This window comes from Artemia franciscana, chromosome 8 (assembly GCF_032884065.1).
Source record: "Artemia franciscana chromosome 8, ASM3288406v1, whole genome shotgun sequence".
Lineage (NCBI taxonomy): Eukaryota > Metazoa > Arthropoda > Branchiopoda > Anostraca > Artemiidae > Artemia > Artemia franciscana.
In genome coordinates, this window is record NC_088870.1 from 38,230,672 (window position 1) to 38,248,976 (window position 18,305).

At 34.3% G+C, this 18,305-nt stretch overlaps 1 protein-coding gene across 4 annotated transcripts in view; it reads right to left on the bottom strand.

Annotated features, from left to right (window-relative positions):
- Nucleotides 1-18,305, bottom strand: part of LOC136030390 (perilipin-2-like) — a 60,405-nt gene that overhangs the window by 8,703 nt on the left and 33,397 nt on the right. For all 4 annotated transcript variants that reach the window (XM_065709332.1, XM_065709333.1, XM_065709334.1 and 1 more), the window contains exons 3-6: nucleotides 16,095-16,289; nucleotides 13,295-13,508; nucleotides 8,806-9,011; nucleotides 2,556-2,738 (exon numbers count right to left, since the gene is read on the bottom strand). In XM_065709332.1, coding sequence (XP_065565404.1) covers nucleotides 2,556-2,738; nucleotides 8,806-9,011; nucleotides 13,295-13,508; nucleotides 16,095-16,289 — 798 coding nt within the window. The remainder of the gene's footprint in view (nucleotides 1-2,555; nucleotides 2,739-8,805; nucleotides 9,012-13,294; nucleotides 13,509-16,094; nucleotides 16,290-18,305) is intronic.

The window sequence follows — 18,305 nt, forward strand, 5'->3', positions numbered from 1 at the left end:
ATATCTCTAGCATGTACAGTCAACTTCTTGGCTTAACCGTGCCGTCTACCAGGGCAACATTTATTTTGGCAGAGGTGCATGTGTGGAGAAGTAGATGGCTTCGGGTTAAGAGAGACGGAGGTATTTTTCCTAGTTCAGTGGAAGAAAGTGCCGAGGAATGTCAGCTCACTTGTTGATATTCTTATGTCTCTTCCAGTGAGCGTGGCATCTGCCGAGCGTAGCTTCTCAACTTCACGCAAACTGAAAACCTGGCTCAGAGCACAGATGGGGCAAATTAGACTCAGTGGCTTGGCCCTCCTTAATGTGCACCGCGACATCGATATCAGCATTGACAGAGTAATCGACAGGTTTGCGAACAGTGGAGCCAGGAAGCTTGAATTTTGCTTGTAAACAGTTGTCAGTAGATCAAGTACAGTTTTTATAATCATTATTGTAATATATGAAAACCACATTTTCGTTAAACAAGAGACCGCCAGGGAAACTTAAAACGTGAAAAATAAAGTCAGTCTTATGGCCGACAAAAAGGACAATACCCCCACTCTTTTCGGTAAGAATCCCCCCCCCCTAGAATGAAAGGCTGGATCCGCCCCTGCATTTTATCAGAGTTTGAGCAGTGACTACAACTACTGACAACTAAAACCCTATAATTACATACTGAGTAAATTATAGGGAAATAGCAGTAGTTAGTTAATTTGCGTTAAAGTTATAGATACATGTTGCATAGAACTATAAATGTTGCTATATACACGTTGTAGATACATGTTGCATAAAATTATAAGGAAATAGCAGTAGTTAGTTAATTTGCGTTAAATTTATAGATACATGTTGCATAGAATTACACATGTTGCAATATACACGTTGTAAATACATGTTGCATAAAATTATAAGGAAATAGCATTAGTTAGTTAATTTGCGTTAAATTTATAGATACATGTTGCATAGAATTATACATGTTGCTATATACACGTTGTAGATACAGGTTGCATAAAATTATAAGGAAATAGCAGTAGTTAGTTAATTTGCGTTAAATTTATAGATACATGTTGTATAGAATCAAGAATTTTTTTTTTTTCGTTTTAAGTTGGAATTTCGCTCTTAGCTCCAACTAGAATTGTCTTACTAAAAACATATGATAATTTTCAAAATATAACCCTTTCTTTAGCCTTTGATCCCCCTCCCCCAAGCGGTAAAATTTTCTGTATCAAAACAAACATTTCAAAACAAATTCCATAAATCTCAAAGCTGCTTTACACGTTAGTTATAACAATCTGGATAACCTAATGCTAAGACAAAGAGCAAAGACACATCAGGACCTTTCATTTTCACAAAAGTAGCAATATGAAAGGGCACAGAGGAGATGTATACCTCCCACAAATACCAAAAAATAACCGGAGAATAGAGCATTTTATGATAATTAAATACGAAATACGACTGTTTTTTGAACTAAGAGATGTTCAGTTCAGTTCATTTCGGTCTATTAAAAAAAATACAACAGTCATAGCATACATAATCTCTCGTCTCTATGAAAAATACATGCTGAGTCCCTTATTGCCTCAAAACTTAAAATTAAGATGGATACTTTTTTGCTCCACCCCTCCCCTGGCCGAATATAATCGTCACCTCCCGTCAAGATATTTTCATGTAATCCGTTTTAATATATGTACATAGGCTTGATTTTCATGTAGATGATGATGATGATAAAACAGAGTATCACTCTATTATATTATCATTCACTCTATTTTAGAACAGAGCACATGATTTTTATAAATTTCAGGACCCATAAGAACCTAAATTCAGGGAAGCAGCTTGCTCATTTTGGTGCCGTAAGAAAAAAAAACAGATGGTGTCTCCATTTATTTAAAGCAGAAGTGTGCCATTTGTGTAAAGTCTGCCTTCTAGGTTTGGGAAATTCAGACATGAGACGCGATTTAGCCGCTCTCTATTTAATGGAAAACAACTCTTGCTCCATATTTCGCACCATCAGTGTGTACTCGGTCTCCCCTGAAGAACGTGTGACCCTGTATTTTAACCTCCCTCCTCAGTATCTTACAGTTGAGATTGGTCTCGACAATTCACATCATAGACGGTTCAAAAGTATTCACAAAATATTTGAACTGGTCAAATTTAGGTCTGAGACGAACTAACTCTTCTTAGGGAGAAATGTTTTACAGTCAAGAGTAATCTTCCACGAAGGGGAAGGGGGAAATTTTCCGGCATTAGCTGCAAAAATGTCAAAAATTAAACTTGAAAGCAATATTTTAATCGAAAATAAGGAGCAAAACTTAAAAAAGAGATGAATTGCTCCATATATAAAAGGAACTTCTTTATCCTCCGACCTGTAGCTTGTTACTGATCGAATTGGTAACTCTTAATTGGTCATAGATATCCCCCATTATAACATAATATCCCCCCTCCTTCCTGTCCAAGGCAAAATATTCTCAAATGTTTATCCATCTATAAAAAATGAGGATAGATTTGTTTATAACCTCATTTTAAGAAACGTTTATTATTTCAAACAGGTTCTGTTTTGAATATTCAGATTAGAAAAAAACTACCATAGCTCTCTGAGTTGTAGTCAACAATCGACGCGTGAGGACCCTTGCAAGTCTCAAAGAACGACCCTTAATATCATCAGTGTTAGCATCTTCAGGCAGTTTTTCATTTGTTAGCTGTTCATAAAGTTCCGACAGGCGACGCATGGAAAGTGCAGAACTAGCTGTTTCACGCAGATATGTAAGCTGAAAAAAAATTAAATATTTTAGGAAATATTTGCATTGTTCTTGTCCTTTTTAAGTACTAGTGTAATGAAACGGTATCTAAACATGTTAAATATTTAGTCTAAATTTCAAAGAATATGTAAAATGACTCGTTGAGAAGAAAGCTGATACGAAAAATATTTTATACTTAAGCTAATAAAGGTATCATCTGCTTTTGATAGATCATGAAAAATCCGATTAATTCGCTTTCCAACACATTTAGCGTGCTTGCGTCATCATATTATATAATAGGAGGGGGAACACGAAATAATCCAGCCAACTATCAGCCAATTTCTTTGTTGTCTGTGTCAAACAAAATCTGAGAAGGTGATGCTTTCCTGCCTTAATAATTTTCTTACTTCTAAGGATTTTTGTCACGACTCTCAAGTTGGCTTTCAAACAAATCGTTCAACTGAGCATGCTTGTGCAGTTTTACTGAATTATCTTCACTTTGCCCTAGACTCCCTTTTGATCCCTGCTGCTTTGTTCTTTGATATTCGTAAAGCCTTTAACCCACAGTATTCTTCTATTTAAACTTTCTCATTTTGGAGGATTTGTAGATTGCTGTGTAATAATTTTACTGTTATAAGGAAAATAAATCTATCTACCTATCTAACCTCTCTAAGTAGAGAGCATAAGGATTTGGCTTCTCTCTAGACAAATATTCAGAGGCTGCACCCATAGCAAGTGCTGATTCTTCCGGCAAGACATGTGCACAAGACACAAGTGAGGGGGGGGGGGCTTTAAACCAACTCCCCCTAAAATAAAAAATTATTCGTAAATATTTGTTTTACTTTACCAGTTTTTTTTTTAATATTCTTAAAATACGTCTTGAAAATATTACTGGGTATCTCCGTGCCACTGGCACTCAAGGGCTTAATTCTTCATGTGAAAGTACGGATTGAGGGATCGATTCTGGACCCCATTCACCCCAAATAATAATAATTAACAATCACTTACAGAGAAATTAAACAAAAACTGTGAATCATATAAATTATCTGTGCTAATTAAGTGCTAATTAAAATAAATAAGCAATACATTTGTAACATCGTTTTAAACTCTTAATAAAAGTTTATAAAAGGTTGGTCGTTGAAAATTATCTTTAATTTTCATCATTTATTTATTTTTTTCATAATTGAACTTTTTCTCTTAATTTAGAATCTTTTTATGAAAAAAAAATGAATCAATCTGTTTTGACCAAATAATCTGATCTATTTAGTTTGTCGATATAAATATATGGGAATTTGTCCACTTAAATTCACCTTGTTAGCAAATAAAAGTTTTGAACCAAAAAAAAAACTCAAAAGGCTTCACAAAGGAAATACATCTTATGCCGTTGCTTTTCCATAGGGCTTCTATGTAAGTCTGACTTGTGACTTGTTGTTTGTATCCTAATCTTAAGTCTCTGACTGTTTTTGATACTACAGCTAATCAGTTGTAATTTGGTAAACGTTTTGGCTAAAGTTATAACTGTCTCTATCTAATCTTGCAATTTTCCGAAGTTTAGTCAGAGAAAGAGATATTGTGCCTAGATATTTTCTGCCCTCCCCCCCCACTGTTTTTAAATACATTTTTTTAAACTTTTATTCAAAAAGTACTTTTTTTAACTTTAAATTAAAAAATTATTTAAAAAATACATTTCACACCCCTTTTTACGCCCCATTTCAACCCTCATCCTCACATTAAAAGATCGCTCGATATATCATCACTTCCTAAAATCGATTCTTCTTTAATTTCACTACCATATTTCTATTTACTGCATCTTCATCTTAACTGCATTTTCGTGATTTCTTAGCTCCTATCTACGAAATTGTTGAATTTCGGATTTTGTTTTCCCAGAAAGAAAAATCATTGATGCGTCTTTATTTGTTTTTCCCAGGAATGGTAGTATTGAATCAATGGCCCTAGAAGATTGGGAGAGGGTACATTCAAACGAAAATTATAAGTCCGATTGCCCTTCTTAAGTGACCAAAAGTGATAGGGTTGCAGTAAGATGCAGTTTTCGAAAAAAAATCCTGAGTCCTGGCATCATCCGAAATTCCCGTTAAAAATGGTGGTTCATTCTTTACAGAATTTCGGATTTATGTCAGGAAAAACACCTCACTGAACAATCACTTCCATTTTCAAGAAAAAGCAATTTTCGAGAAAAACACTTTTCAAACAGTTAATATACAGTTAATACCAAAACCAAAAAAAAAACAAAAAAAAAACAGTTAATACCAATGTCAAAGCATGTTGAAACTAAGAAAAGAGAAACAAACACGGGATCATGCAAAGAGCAAAAATAATTTAAAAACTCGGGTGCTCATAACATATTTTAATTTATTCAGGTACCCGTACCGTTTCCAGATTATACCACCGGAAAACCCTGAAAACTTAGACTTTGCAAACGATATTTAAGAACTTCCTTACTAAAACCAATTCGTGGAAAATAATTTATATAATTCAAGATTATGAGAAAGTTTGTGTAAGAAATTTTAAACAAAGAAAAATTTCAATTTTTGATACAATATCATTGGACTTACGGGAGGGGTACCAGAAAGGAGAATGGGTAATTCTCCATTAGGGTTGAGGATTAATAGGAAACAAGTCACGGAATAATATTTTATTTTTCTGACAAAAACATAACGAACGAATGATCGTTAGAAGTTAAGAGATGGATTATTCGGTCCCAGACTCTAGGATCTAGTGACCTTTTTAGGTGATTTTAAAGCTTAAAAATATTCTTCGGGTTAAGAGGTTACCAGAGTTATAAATTTTGGTATCACAAGGTCAAATGAGGAAACTTAGAGAGAAAAAATGAAAATCGAGCTAGACAAGCAGCGGACAGCACAATGAAGAAAATAAAGAGGCTATTAAATTAAGCGTTAAGAATGGACGCAAGCACGATAAGAAGGTAGCAGCTCCTAAGAAAGGTCAAGTCTAAAAGAAAAACCTATAACAAAGACAAGGAGCATCGGAATTCAGCAGTCATATCTATTTCAGGAAGAGTTAAAAGCAACCAAGAAAACGATGCAACTTACTGACCGAAAGCTATCAAGTCGGCAGCATTCCACAGAAAAAATAAACACAGACATGATGAAAATTGGCCTAAGACTTAAGTCAGAAGTTAATAACCAAGTTAAGGCTTAATGTATTAACTTAAGACTTAACTGTATTAACTAAGTTATGAAACAAATTAACTTAAGACTTTAAGTCATAAGTTAATACCTAAGATGACAATTAAGTCAGGCATTACTCCATAGAAGCGATGGTTTTAAAGATGTTGCCAAAAAGAGGAGAGCATTTTTGCAACTGTGTTCTTTCGTTTGCCAATTGAACTGGCGTTTCAAATCCATTTTAACTAATCTTCTGATATTCAGTTTTTTTTTTTTTAATGCATATGATCGCATTTGAAAAGTGCTTTTTATGTTAATTACATTTTTTTTGAAATTACGCTCCGCCCCTAAACGAAATAATACGTACCCTACGTATTATTTCTTTTACCTACGCATTACTACCAACGTACGTTGGATTTATCAGATCCCTTTTTAGGATTTATCAGAACAAGTTTGCGTCGTAGATGGTCAGAACATAACATACAAAGATTCAATTGGAACATTGCTTCAACCTAATTCTGGAAATAGAGATTTGATTAGCTCCTGTATTTTATTCAGCCAGAGAATTTTCACAATCAACTCTTAGTTTGCAAGAGGCTTCTGGGCTCTTACTTATGTAGCTATTATTATCCTATTATGTCTTTGCCTTCTTTTTTGAATTGTTAAAGAGACCCTCTCACATAACTTAATCGCTAGAATTTACTTCCTGGCCCTCCGCCAGGCTGCTCTAGCTGAGACTAAACTCCAGGACATTGAAATTACTTTCTTTTTTCTTGTGCTTTTTATGTTAATTACAAGTGTGTGCAATTACTACAGAATAAAGCAGCGAAAATAATTGATAAGTATTTAAAAATGTGAAAGACACCAGTGCATGCTTGAAGTCGCTAAGGCTACTCAATGTTGGACGGATAAGGGACTATCAAGCGGTGATGTTTGTCTATAACTGTGTGCATAATTTAGTCCCGGAAGCTTTTAATGAGTTACCGTTTCAGAAGTTCTGTTCATAAGCAAGATACAAGAAGAAGTGATAGCTTGGTTGTGGAGATTGAAAGTAGTGTGAGATCTCGTTCTACTTCGAAGTATTTTGGCCCTCATGTATGAAATTCGCTTTCTGTGATTGTTAGGGCGGCTGAACACCTCCCATAGTTTAAAAATGCAATAAACAGTATTTCTTGGGGAATTAGTTTTTTTTTTTTTGGGGGGGGGGGAATGTGCGTGGGCTGTAGGGCTGGGCAGAAGAGTAGTTGGAATGGGTGGAGGCTGTATTTGGGTGTGATTATTGCCTTGGGGGTGTTTGGGAAAAGATTATTTTTTTTAAATTAATCCATTAGTTTATAATGTTTTACGAATGTTTATGTAGTTAATCGCTACGCAGAAGCAAAGATTTTTTTGTCCTAGCCTGTTGATTATATTAGTAATGATATGTTAAATAAAATCAAAGTCAAGTCATCACTTTAGTTGCTTGTAACTACATAAAGAAGTTTAAGCAAAAGAGGTTAAGTACAAGAGAAATTGCGTACCTCATAGAATTTTTACGCTTTCAAACTAGGAAGCTTCTAATCAATTTAAAAATACTGATTTATACAATTTAACAGCAAGGAGTGGGGGAGTTGCGGGGGCATTAACCCCCCTTTATCTTATATATTCCTGAGCATGATTTGAAAAGTAATAAGAAATTAAAATTAGAACAAAAAAAACTTGTTGAAAAACAAGTAAGGAGAGATATTAAAACTTGAAACGAACAAAAATATTTCTGTCTGTCCTTTAATATGTTCTCACCCAATATTTCAAAAGTGTATTTTATTTTTTTCTGTGTAATGGAATTTTGAAATATACAACAAAATTTTGAAAAAAAGGAGACCTTTATGCCATATTTACAATTTTCGCATTCTTTTTGGTTGCCAATCTAGCACCACATGCATGAACAATTTTTCAGCAGTAACTTTATTTGTCTTGAAGTACTTTTTTCTGGTAAAATACTGAGTGTCATAAAATGAAGGAGTCTTAAGCGTGGAGATTGATTACATTTTCGTGTATTATAATGATTTTTCTACGTTGTCTGATATCTATTGATGTAATGAAAATGAATATCTGGAAAGCCCTAATTCTAAAACAAAATTTATTTGGTCCTTCAGGCCACTCTCATGACGGTGAATTTCGCTCTCCTTCCGTTGCATACAGGTAGATGCCAAAATCTTCCAAAAAAAACCATCCTTACGTCCGGCCATTGTTACAAGAACATTTTAAGTTAGAGCTTACTGATCATTTTCACAAAAGAGTTTGCAAGCAAAAGATATTGTCGAAAAAACTGTATACAGCGATTACAGTATTTGACACCCGCAATAATCCCCCAGTAGAAATAATTTCCAGAGTGCCATCTCCAACTCCCTTTTGAGGTTTTTAATCAGTTTTAAAAAGATTAATGCCATGACTAGCAACGTATCATCATTATTACTGGCGGTACAAATCTTGCAAAAAAAAAACTAGAACTACACGAACAAATATTTGCGAAATTTAATTTTCAATTCATAGTATTTATTGTTTCATGTTCCAAGAGATTTTTCTATACACCTTACTAGAAGACAATTAAGATAACACCAGTTCAACAAGCCAAACTGTTAGAAACCCTGGTTCCTTTTATGACATTCATTAACAAGCTAAATTTGTTTTTGAAAATCAAAATTGTATGAAAATACCAAACGAGCGTACCTAATCAACATTATAGCTGGATGTCAAGTGAACCTTTGTGAGATCACACTGGAACTTCTGGTATTATCTCAGACTACCCCACTCCCTCCAAGAAATCCGATGAATTTGGCCAAACAATAACAAAACACTCGATTTGAGTTTATCGCGGCAAAAATAGTAACTGACCCTGCTATATCGATTGGTTAAGCATGCACAATCACTAAATGCTAAATTAGAGTGCTTCTGGAATCCCATAAACTTACCATTTCTAGATTGATTCCAAGCGAGTCAAAAAGCTGTTTAGCAGTGATGCGAATATTGTAGATGGAGGTACCCAGTGCATTAGAAAATCGTTTGCGTGCTTTTTGCACAATATTGACGGATCTGTTTAAGGAGTAAGATAAGCGTTCATTGCCAGAGTCCATGGGCGGCTGCTTCATCTCTCCAGCACCATTTGAACTGACTTGACCTGAAGCAAAAATTATTAAAATACATGATAAATATTGACGAAGACAATATGAAGATGAGTTTTTGCTCATTCTAGCATTTGGTAAATCTCTTATGATAGAAAAGTCAATATTCGCACTTCATCCTTACAAATGAGATTATTCTGAAACATCTTAATTGCATAGCTACGTGCCAAGAGTAAACCTACCCATCCACCCCCCACCCCTTCAAGCAAACAGCAGGCACATAATTTACTCGTATATGATGGATGTCATAATTAAATTCATAATTAAAACTTATTAGAACATCATAAAAAAAAAATGTTGCAATTGAAACCGTGTACTGGACCGCCTGAAAGCATGATATTTAAGTATTCAATTCTTTAAAATTGATAATGTTAGATGAGCTCAGGCCTAAGATGACTGAATGGCAAATGTCAGAATACATATGCAACCAAAACTACTCTCACAGATCGGGAAGTCTGATCTAATGATGATTGCTTTAAAATCTAAAACTGAAAAAACAAGGACAAAATCAAGCTATTTAAAAGGAAATTACGAAGCTATTTGAATGGGTTGAAGTAAAGTTAACTGTAAGAACTTTGTTACCTGGCTTCAGCAGAGGATATATACTCCTAATTACCATCGGTTATATATACAGCGGAAAACTAGCACATCTTTCTACAGAAAACCTACCGTAGAGTAGCACTTAAAAAAAAACAAAAACAATAAAACTTGTCAAGCAAAAAGAAGAGGCACGAGAGACCTATAAGAAACTAGCTAACCTTCGAGAATGGGGAGCTATTCAGACGAATCAGGAGCAAAGGTAGATAAACAACAAGGGTGGAAGCCAAGCAGTGTGAAGAAGAACTTGCTCAGGATATCCAGGATTTCCCAAAAACATTTTGTAAGTCATTTAGCTCCTAAAACAGTATTCAAAACTGCACACCCCCTTCATGCGATGACGAAACGCAGAAACTTATTGAAAACCTGAATAAGAAGGCAGATATACTGAATAGAAAATTCTCAGCTTCCTTCAATTGGGCAACATAAGAAAATCTTGAGCCTCAAATTACTGCTATATAGCTTTTTTCTATACTAAAACCCCTAGACCCAACAGAGTCTTGAGGACCAGATAAACTGCATCCAAATTTACTTCGAGAAACAGCAAGCGTAATTGCAAACCCTTCAACGATGATCTATAAGTAATTTATCGAACACTTATTATTCCCCCCCCCCAGTTTGGAAAAGTCCAATAGTATCCTTAATCTTTAAAGTAAGAAAGCACGAAATAGTTACAAAATATTACCCGGTTAATCTGACTTCTACGCGCTGTAAAATATTCAAGTCAATTATTTCAGAGCTCGAGGTGATCATTCGAAAGCGAATGGCTTTTTAACAAATCAGCTTGGGGAAATCAGCTGAGCTACAATTGCTTCTTACTGCGGATGACTGGAGAAAGGGCACAGATAAGGGTTTGTAAGCAGATTTTATTTCTCTACGTAAGGCATTCGGCAAATCATTGGACAAACGACTCCTACAGAAAGTGGCAAATTACAAACTTGTTTTCATCAGCACCACAAACTACCATTTCCTTAATGGTAGAAAACCATTTGTCTGTGTAGATAGGCACATGAGTAACATCAGAATCGGGGCACTGAGTGGTGTCCCACAGGGGTTTGTCCTCTGTCTCTTGTTCTGTAATCCGTATATTAGCGACCATATCGATGGAACCGAATCGGCAATCATCCTTGACGCTGATGATACCAAGTTATATCGTGTACTGTAGTTGTATCGTACAAAGTTGTACAGTGTACCGTGAACACAAGACCCTTAAACTACAGAGGGCCACTGATGGCATCTGCGAGTGGATGAATGAGTGAGTGACTGATAGAAATTAATATTGGGAAGAATTAAAATATGAGTCAGCGTGAAAAGCAAGTGAATTCATACATGCTAGATTCGGAGAACTTATCAAAAACCAAGCTAGAGTGAAACCATGGAATCCTTGTGGACTTTAACCTAGTATTCGTTTCTCACTATAAACCAACAGTAAAACAAACTTTCATGGTAGCCATACTCCTAAGAAGAAACTTCAGGTTCAATAATTTGGGAGTACTTATTGCACTTTATAGATCACTGGTCTTGCCCGTCTAGGAAAATGATCATAGTACCTTGTACAAAAAGGATCTTGTTGCTCTTGAAAGAGTAAAACGAATGGGAGCAAACGATGTGATCGCAGATAAGATAATTAAGATTGACCATAACCACCTGCGAGAACACAAAATTTAAATTAAACCATAACACCTTAAATAAGGTATCCTTTCTCAGACTTCATTTAATGTGTTACGTCGTATATATGGGAAATAAAACCAACCAAGTATACAACTATAAACTCAACATTTCATTTGAAGTTAGAAGACACAGAAAACTTTGCCGCCTTCATTGGAAATTTATTCCACATTTAAAAAAGAATAAAGAAGAAAACTTACATCAAGACTTGATGTAAGTGAACTTTATCATTGAACTCTCTCCGAGAAAAAACTAGTGAACAACCCGGAAGTTCATTATTTTGCAAAAAAACCGTAAGTTATTGATTAAGTTTTGTATAAATATGTTAGTTTTAATTTTAATACTCTAGTATTTCTACTGATGACGATCACTGTATATGTGATCGAAATGTCTAGATTTCTATACATGGTTTCACTGTCTAAATAAATAGTTTCATCCCCATTTGAGGAATATAACATTTCACCTGGGAACAATATAAGACGCTGATACTTATTCTTTACAGTACAGAGGATGATTTTTCTTAATAATAGCAATAGAAGATACATTTACTTATTTCTTTTCAAAAATAAATAAATAAAAAAAACAACTCAATAGCACAATCAGAGATCCCACAATGACTCTAAGGCCTGTAAAGTAAGGAAATCACGAAACAAAACTTAAACTAATATTCGAATAAGCATATAAAACTCAAAAACAAGTACTGACAAAATAGAAAGAAAAAAATAAAAGAAAGAACAGAAAAAAACAACAAAAGAAAGGAAAAAGAAGAAGAAGTCACAGAAGGAAAGAGAGCTCATTCACAAAAAAAAACACAATTGACAACTGATATACAGAGTGTATGACATCATATTTGTGAAACACATCTTGGGGCCGTCATTTTGTGATATAACTAAATCGTACAATATAAGATAAAGTGTACTGTTTGTGATATACGTAAAAAGATCCAGATTGGCTATACAAAGATTGATGCAAACAGAGGGAAGCATAATAGACATGCGCTGGTCAAACTTTATTCTAATTTCTGTGATCATTCTGTCCTTTATACTTCAGGTCTTTTCCCCCTTCTTAATGACAGTAATTTAAAAAAAAAAATTGGACAAATTATTTCAAATTTTGCAAATTTCTTCTGTATCTTCCACCTTGGACAAAAAGCCGAATTCTTGTTAGGAAATTTTCAGTTCCTGATATAACTTTTAAGTTGGAGATTCGTCACAGAAAATTATCTGTTTTTTTTTTCGTTGATTTTGTGTGTGTATTTGTTTTTCTCTTTGTGTTTTTTTTATTCATTCTTACTCCATCATATTTACTTTATGTATCGTATGGGTGAAAAAAAAATTACAAAGCTAAGAAAAAGTCCTCTAGCTATGAAAAGGTCGAGGCTTTTTTCTGCATGTGATACATGGCATCGCAACCAGCATTGATACTTTTAATTAAGTAAAAATAAAATAAAATTGATTTGGATGATTGTATTCCCTGGTCTAAGGTTTTCATAAGGATTGTAGAATGCCCCCTTTTCAATGTAGAAAATGCACTGTGTATTTGGATTTTCCATTAAGTCAGGATTTCAAAGAAGAGGGCCTAACCAAAAATATAGCCTATTATCGTCCTAACTGAACGTTTAGCCTAACTTTTGGCATCAAGGCAAATCTTTCGTTAAAACATGATGTTTAAAGATGGATGTTTAATCATTTTTATATTAGTAAAAATGACGGAGACTATTAACTTTATTTTCAAGATTAATCTTTTGTAGGCATTCAGTCCAACATGGTCGCTATCTTTAGCATAATTTTTCTTAAAGCAAATAAAACTAAGAATTATCTTAAAATATTCAACTTCTTCTTAAATTTTACCGTCACTTTTACTTTAAATTTGAATATGTGCGATTGTCAATTATTAGAAAGCATAGAATTCTTTCAACGAGTATTCCGCAGAGTAAGCATCGGAACAGTAAGTCAGATCTCAAAGAAAACTAGAAAGCAAAGGTTTTAAGCAGTAATTTAAGTGGAATGTGTACCTTTATCATCCAATTTGTCCTTTCCAGGGAGAAAATATTCCACGCAATTATCCGCTGTGTCCAAGGCTGTCAAGACACCGCCTAAGGCCATTTGCCCAACGCTCGACGTTAATACGCGCTCAGTAGCAACTGTTACGGTAGATTTGACAGCTTCAACACGGTCATACGTAGGTTGTAACTTCCCGTTGACATAATCTTTGGTAGTCTGTATTATCTAATAAACAAATATATCCTTAATAAAAAAAAATACTTTTTTAAAAATACAAGAAAAGTGTTATACAATTATTAGGTGAGACACAGGACTGCAACATGTAGCATGAAAATGGTATTTTAGCCCTATTTTATTTTGTGCAATAGTGTAGCATGTGCTCAGGGTTGCCATCTGTAGCACAAAAGTGCTTTTTTAATGCTGTTTTAGTCAAAATTTTACAATCAATTGTTGGCTGTAGCACCTAAAATTACCATGCAGCACGTGAATTTGGGCAATTGTAGCACTTAAGGAACTGACCGTGGTGGCAACCCTGATAACACATCCCTTTTCGTCTATCTTCAGTGCAAAATTGCATCCATTGACTTAAATGCCAAAGTCATATTTGTTTTTGATACATGCATCCTCTGGATTTTTTTCAGGAGCACTCAGTGGCTTGTTGGTTGCTACCCAGGCCAGGTACATCTTGAGAAGTTAACTAATAACATTTTTGACGGTCCAATGATCTAAGTGTCTGAGGTATGGAGGCAAGAATAAAGGAACTTGCTCCATGGGGGAGCGGAATGAATATATTTAAGATACTGAAAAAATGACGAATTATGATAAAAAAGGGAAATCATAAAAATCTTGATATTAGGGGAGGACACTGGCATATGTATATATATGTATATTTATATATATATATATATATATATATATATATATATATATATATATATATATATATATATATATATATATATATATATATATATATATATATATATATATATATATATATATATGTGTGTAGAGACGTAAAAGAACAGGGAAATTGTAAAACAAGGATTTCCTTTATTTTGTATAGTTTATCTTTGGTCATTTGCTTATTTTTCAGTATTATTTAGTTCATTTGACCTTTAAAGATTTGATCTCGAAAATAAGAAAACCAAAAATAATTCCGACCTCTGTGATGTCCTAATCGTACGAATAGGGTGATACAGCAAAAAAGGGTCTATTTTGAATTATGCTTCTGTTGCCAAACTTCCATTAGTAGTAGAAGCTACCAGATGGCTCATGCAAACAAAGTGAATTGCAATTATTTTGTAAAACTTTGATTTACAGCTCAACTTCCTCAAAGTAAATAATCTTTATGGATTGGTCTAATCTATTCTATCTAACATTATTGATCTTTAGAATTTTTTAGGTATTAGAGAGATTTAGAGATATTTAATTTACTCCAAAAAGTTTTAGGTTCTTCCGAATTCCTTTATATCTTTTCTTATTTAAAGGAATAGTATAAACATTGAGCAATTGATATGAAAATAGTTTCTAATGTATGTTGAACGTCGACATATTTTACAACTATTGGTCCTTAATATAAACGAACAAAAAATAATTTATTATAAAAAACATTCCGCAATCCCAGTCAGCTGCAAAATTAATACTGTACAGCTTAATACATTTTGAGCTAGCATAGACACTCAATTTAAACATTTCTAAGGCACACAACCACTAGGGTGTTTGCATAGAACCCCTTTCCCGGAATTTTGTTATTTCTTCCATAATTTCCTATCAGTATACTCAATTGTTTTCGTCTTTTTTTGGATTTAGTCGACTCACTCAAAGATTTACCCCCCCCCCAATAATCACCAACCCTCAAGGATACATTTCTATTGAAGCATCTCCAACCACCACACCTTCTCAAACATTATCTAGCAGCTAGCAATCATAGGCACGTGCCTATGGTTTTTTTAGAGGGGGGGGGACAATAATAAAGAAACCACTTAATTATTTTTACTAAGAAGGGCTTAGAAATTCGGAAAAAAATAGCATGTTGGGGAAACAGGACCTCGAACCCCATCCCCCCCACGCGTACATGCCGTGTATTTACTTAGTAAATAAATACTTCCTAAAAAAGATTTTTTTCATTCAATATTTCTAGGCTGCATAGAGTTTAAAATCTCAGAAATGAATATAGAAGACCATCAAAATGGGGGAATGAGGTCATATGCTTTTTCACTTATCCTCCCTTGAAGAATCACGAAACTTTGCTCCTGTTCCTTATGTATTTTTATTGAAATAACCAACTTTCCTTTGACCCTATAAAGATTATTGCAGCCAATATTGCCATGTACTTTGAACCTGGATGTACGAAGTCTTGAAAATTTTGCAGAAGCAACAAAATATTTGTTCCATTATTCTCCAATTTTAACTGTTTAAATAAATCTATGAAAAACCTTTTTTTAAAGAATTTAACGACATTCACTCATGAATTTCAGCGGCTTCAATTAGGGGGGGGGCAGTGGGCATTACCCCCCTAAATTTTGAACTCTTTCGAGGTTTTTAATTGAAAAGTCCATTTTTGTTAATTCTATTGTAAGTGCCGAAAAAACAACCTAAGTGCCTCCCAACTTTGAAAAATACATCCCCCATCAATTTTTCAAAAATCGACATCGCTGACGGATTTATTGATCTTAATCAATTGACCCGAAAAAGTACTTAAAGGACCAAAGTTGCTAAACTTTTAACTTTTTTAGTAAGAATGAAAACGAACAAATAATAAAAATTTCGTCAAAATTAATTGAGAACAAATTAAGCTAAACTGGGTACCTCTTCAGGAGTTTTGGTTACAACAGGCATTTTTTCTTCAAACTTATCAAGGGTTTTGCAGGCAATACTGTCAACCATGTGTACAGGCATGCTCGTGACAACTGGTAGTGCAAGTGGCATAGTCTTCTCAGCGGCATATTTTACAGTACCTTCAGCAGTTGAAATCGTCCTCTGAATTATGTAAGGCGACGATTCCTAAAAGAGGGAGAAATAGTCACTTAGTAATCATACTTAAGCTTAGGAAATGGACTGGTCTAAGGACTAGCCCTTCCACTTTCAGGGTCTTTAAAGGTGAGGTCAGAAACTAAAGGACACAGTAAAACCCAAACCTAAGACCCTCTCCTTTTTTTCCTAAGTCAGAGCATTGGCGGTATAGCTTTCCTTTCCAGCAGAGTTGTCACCCCCTAGTGATTTATCACTATTTCTTGTGATTTTTTTATACTGCCTACAAAAATAACTAATTGTCACATAAATCACTAGAGTATTGAAGAAAATCACTAAATCAAGCAAAAATTACTGAAATCTAATAATTTCCTTTTTCGTCGGGTGGCAACCCTACTTTCCAGCCGACTAATGGCTTAAAACATCCAATATATTTTACTGTTTTCTTCATTTTGGAAATAAATAACTTCAGCGTTTCCAAGAAATTACATAAAAAAACTAGTTTTTTAACTGAAAGTAAGGAGCGACATTAAAACTTAAAACGAACAGAAATTACTCCGTATATGAAATGGGTTGTCCCCTCCGCAATCCCTCGCTAATTATGCTAACTTGCAGCCCTCCCCCAGGGACTGTGGGGGAGTAAGTCATTCCCAAAGACATAGTTATTATGGTTTTTGACTAAGCGGAACAAAATGGCTATCTCAAAATTTTGATCCGTTGACTTTGGAGAAAAAATTAGCGTGAGAGGGGGCCTAGGTGCCCTCCAATTTTTTTGGTCACTTAAAAATGGCACTAGAACTTTTCATTTCCGTTAGAATGAGCCTTCTTGCGACATTCTAGGACCACTTGGTCGATACGATGACCCCTGGGGAAAAGAAAAAAAAACAAAAAAACAAATAAACACGCACCCGTGATTTGTAATATGAAATTCGACATTTTTGTAGATAGGAGCTTGAAAATTTTGCTATAGGGTTCTCTGATACACTGAATACGATGGTGTGATTTTCGTTAAGATTCTATGACTTTTAGGGGGTGTTTTCCCCTATTTTCTAAAATAAGACAAATTTTCTCGGGCTCGTAACTTTTGATGGGTAAGACTAAACTTGATTAAACTTATATATTTAAAACCAGCATTAAAATACGATTCTTTTGATGTAGCTATTGGTATCAAAATTCCATTTTTTAGAGTTTCGTTTACTATTGAGCCAGGTCGCTCCTTACTTCAGTTCGTTACCACGAACTGTTTGACTTAAAAAATACTGGCACTTTTTTGCTCCTAAGACACTACTTGTTGCAAAAAATACTCATTATGCTGTTATCTGGGTTGTCACTGTTGCTGATTTATCCCCAATTTTTTTCCTTTTTTCCTCCCTCCGGGACACTTTTGATGATTTTTAGGAGTTTAAAAAAAAGATAGTTGAATCCGGCCTGGACTATTATTTATGTAACTACGCTACATCATTTATAGAATCACAAGTTGCATTATTCATTGTTTATTATTTGAAACCAATCCTCAATTTATTACCTGAAAGTTAAAAAAATTGACAGGTATATTGTTATTTGTGTGTGCCCAAACAGTCAACCCTATCAACGTCCTGTTTGTACGAAATGACGTGCTATTTCACGCTGGGAAAGGGCACCAGGGACAATGCTTTTGTTGATACTGTAGACTCAAAAGTTGTCACTAGCTTCTATCAATTTAAAAACCAACGGGGAAGTCCCCGCTAGAATCAGCTTCCTTAAGGCTAATGGTCTTAATTTGTGTCCAATGCTATTTCTCCTATGATAGAAAATCATGAATAACTTCTGCGATTTAGGTGATTTTGAACTGATTTTTTTTTTGATGACTCTCGAGTTAAAAAGGAAAAAAATGTTGGTTTCACTTTTTCTGTATATGCTTTACCTATTGTGCAAAAAAAGAAATCAAGTTATTTTGGTTTGGTGAATAAAAATTTAGTGGATGGGAAATGACAGTAGATTTTTTTTTTAGTTCATCCTGCCAGTATTTAAAAAAAAATGTTGGTTGCAGAATTGTTATATTTTTATTTT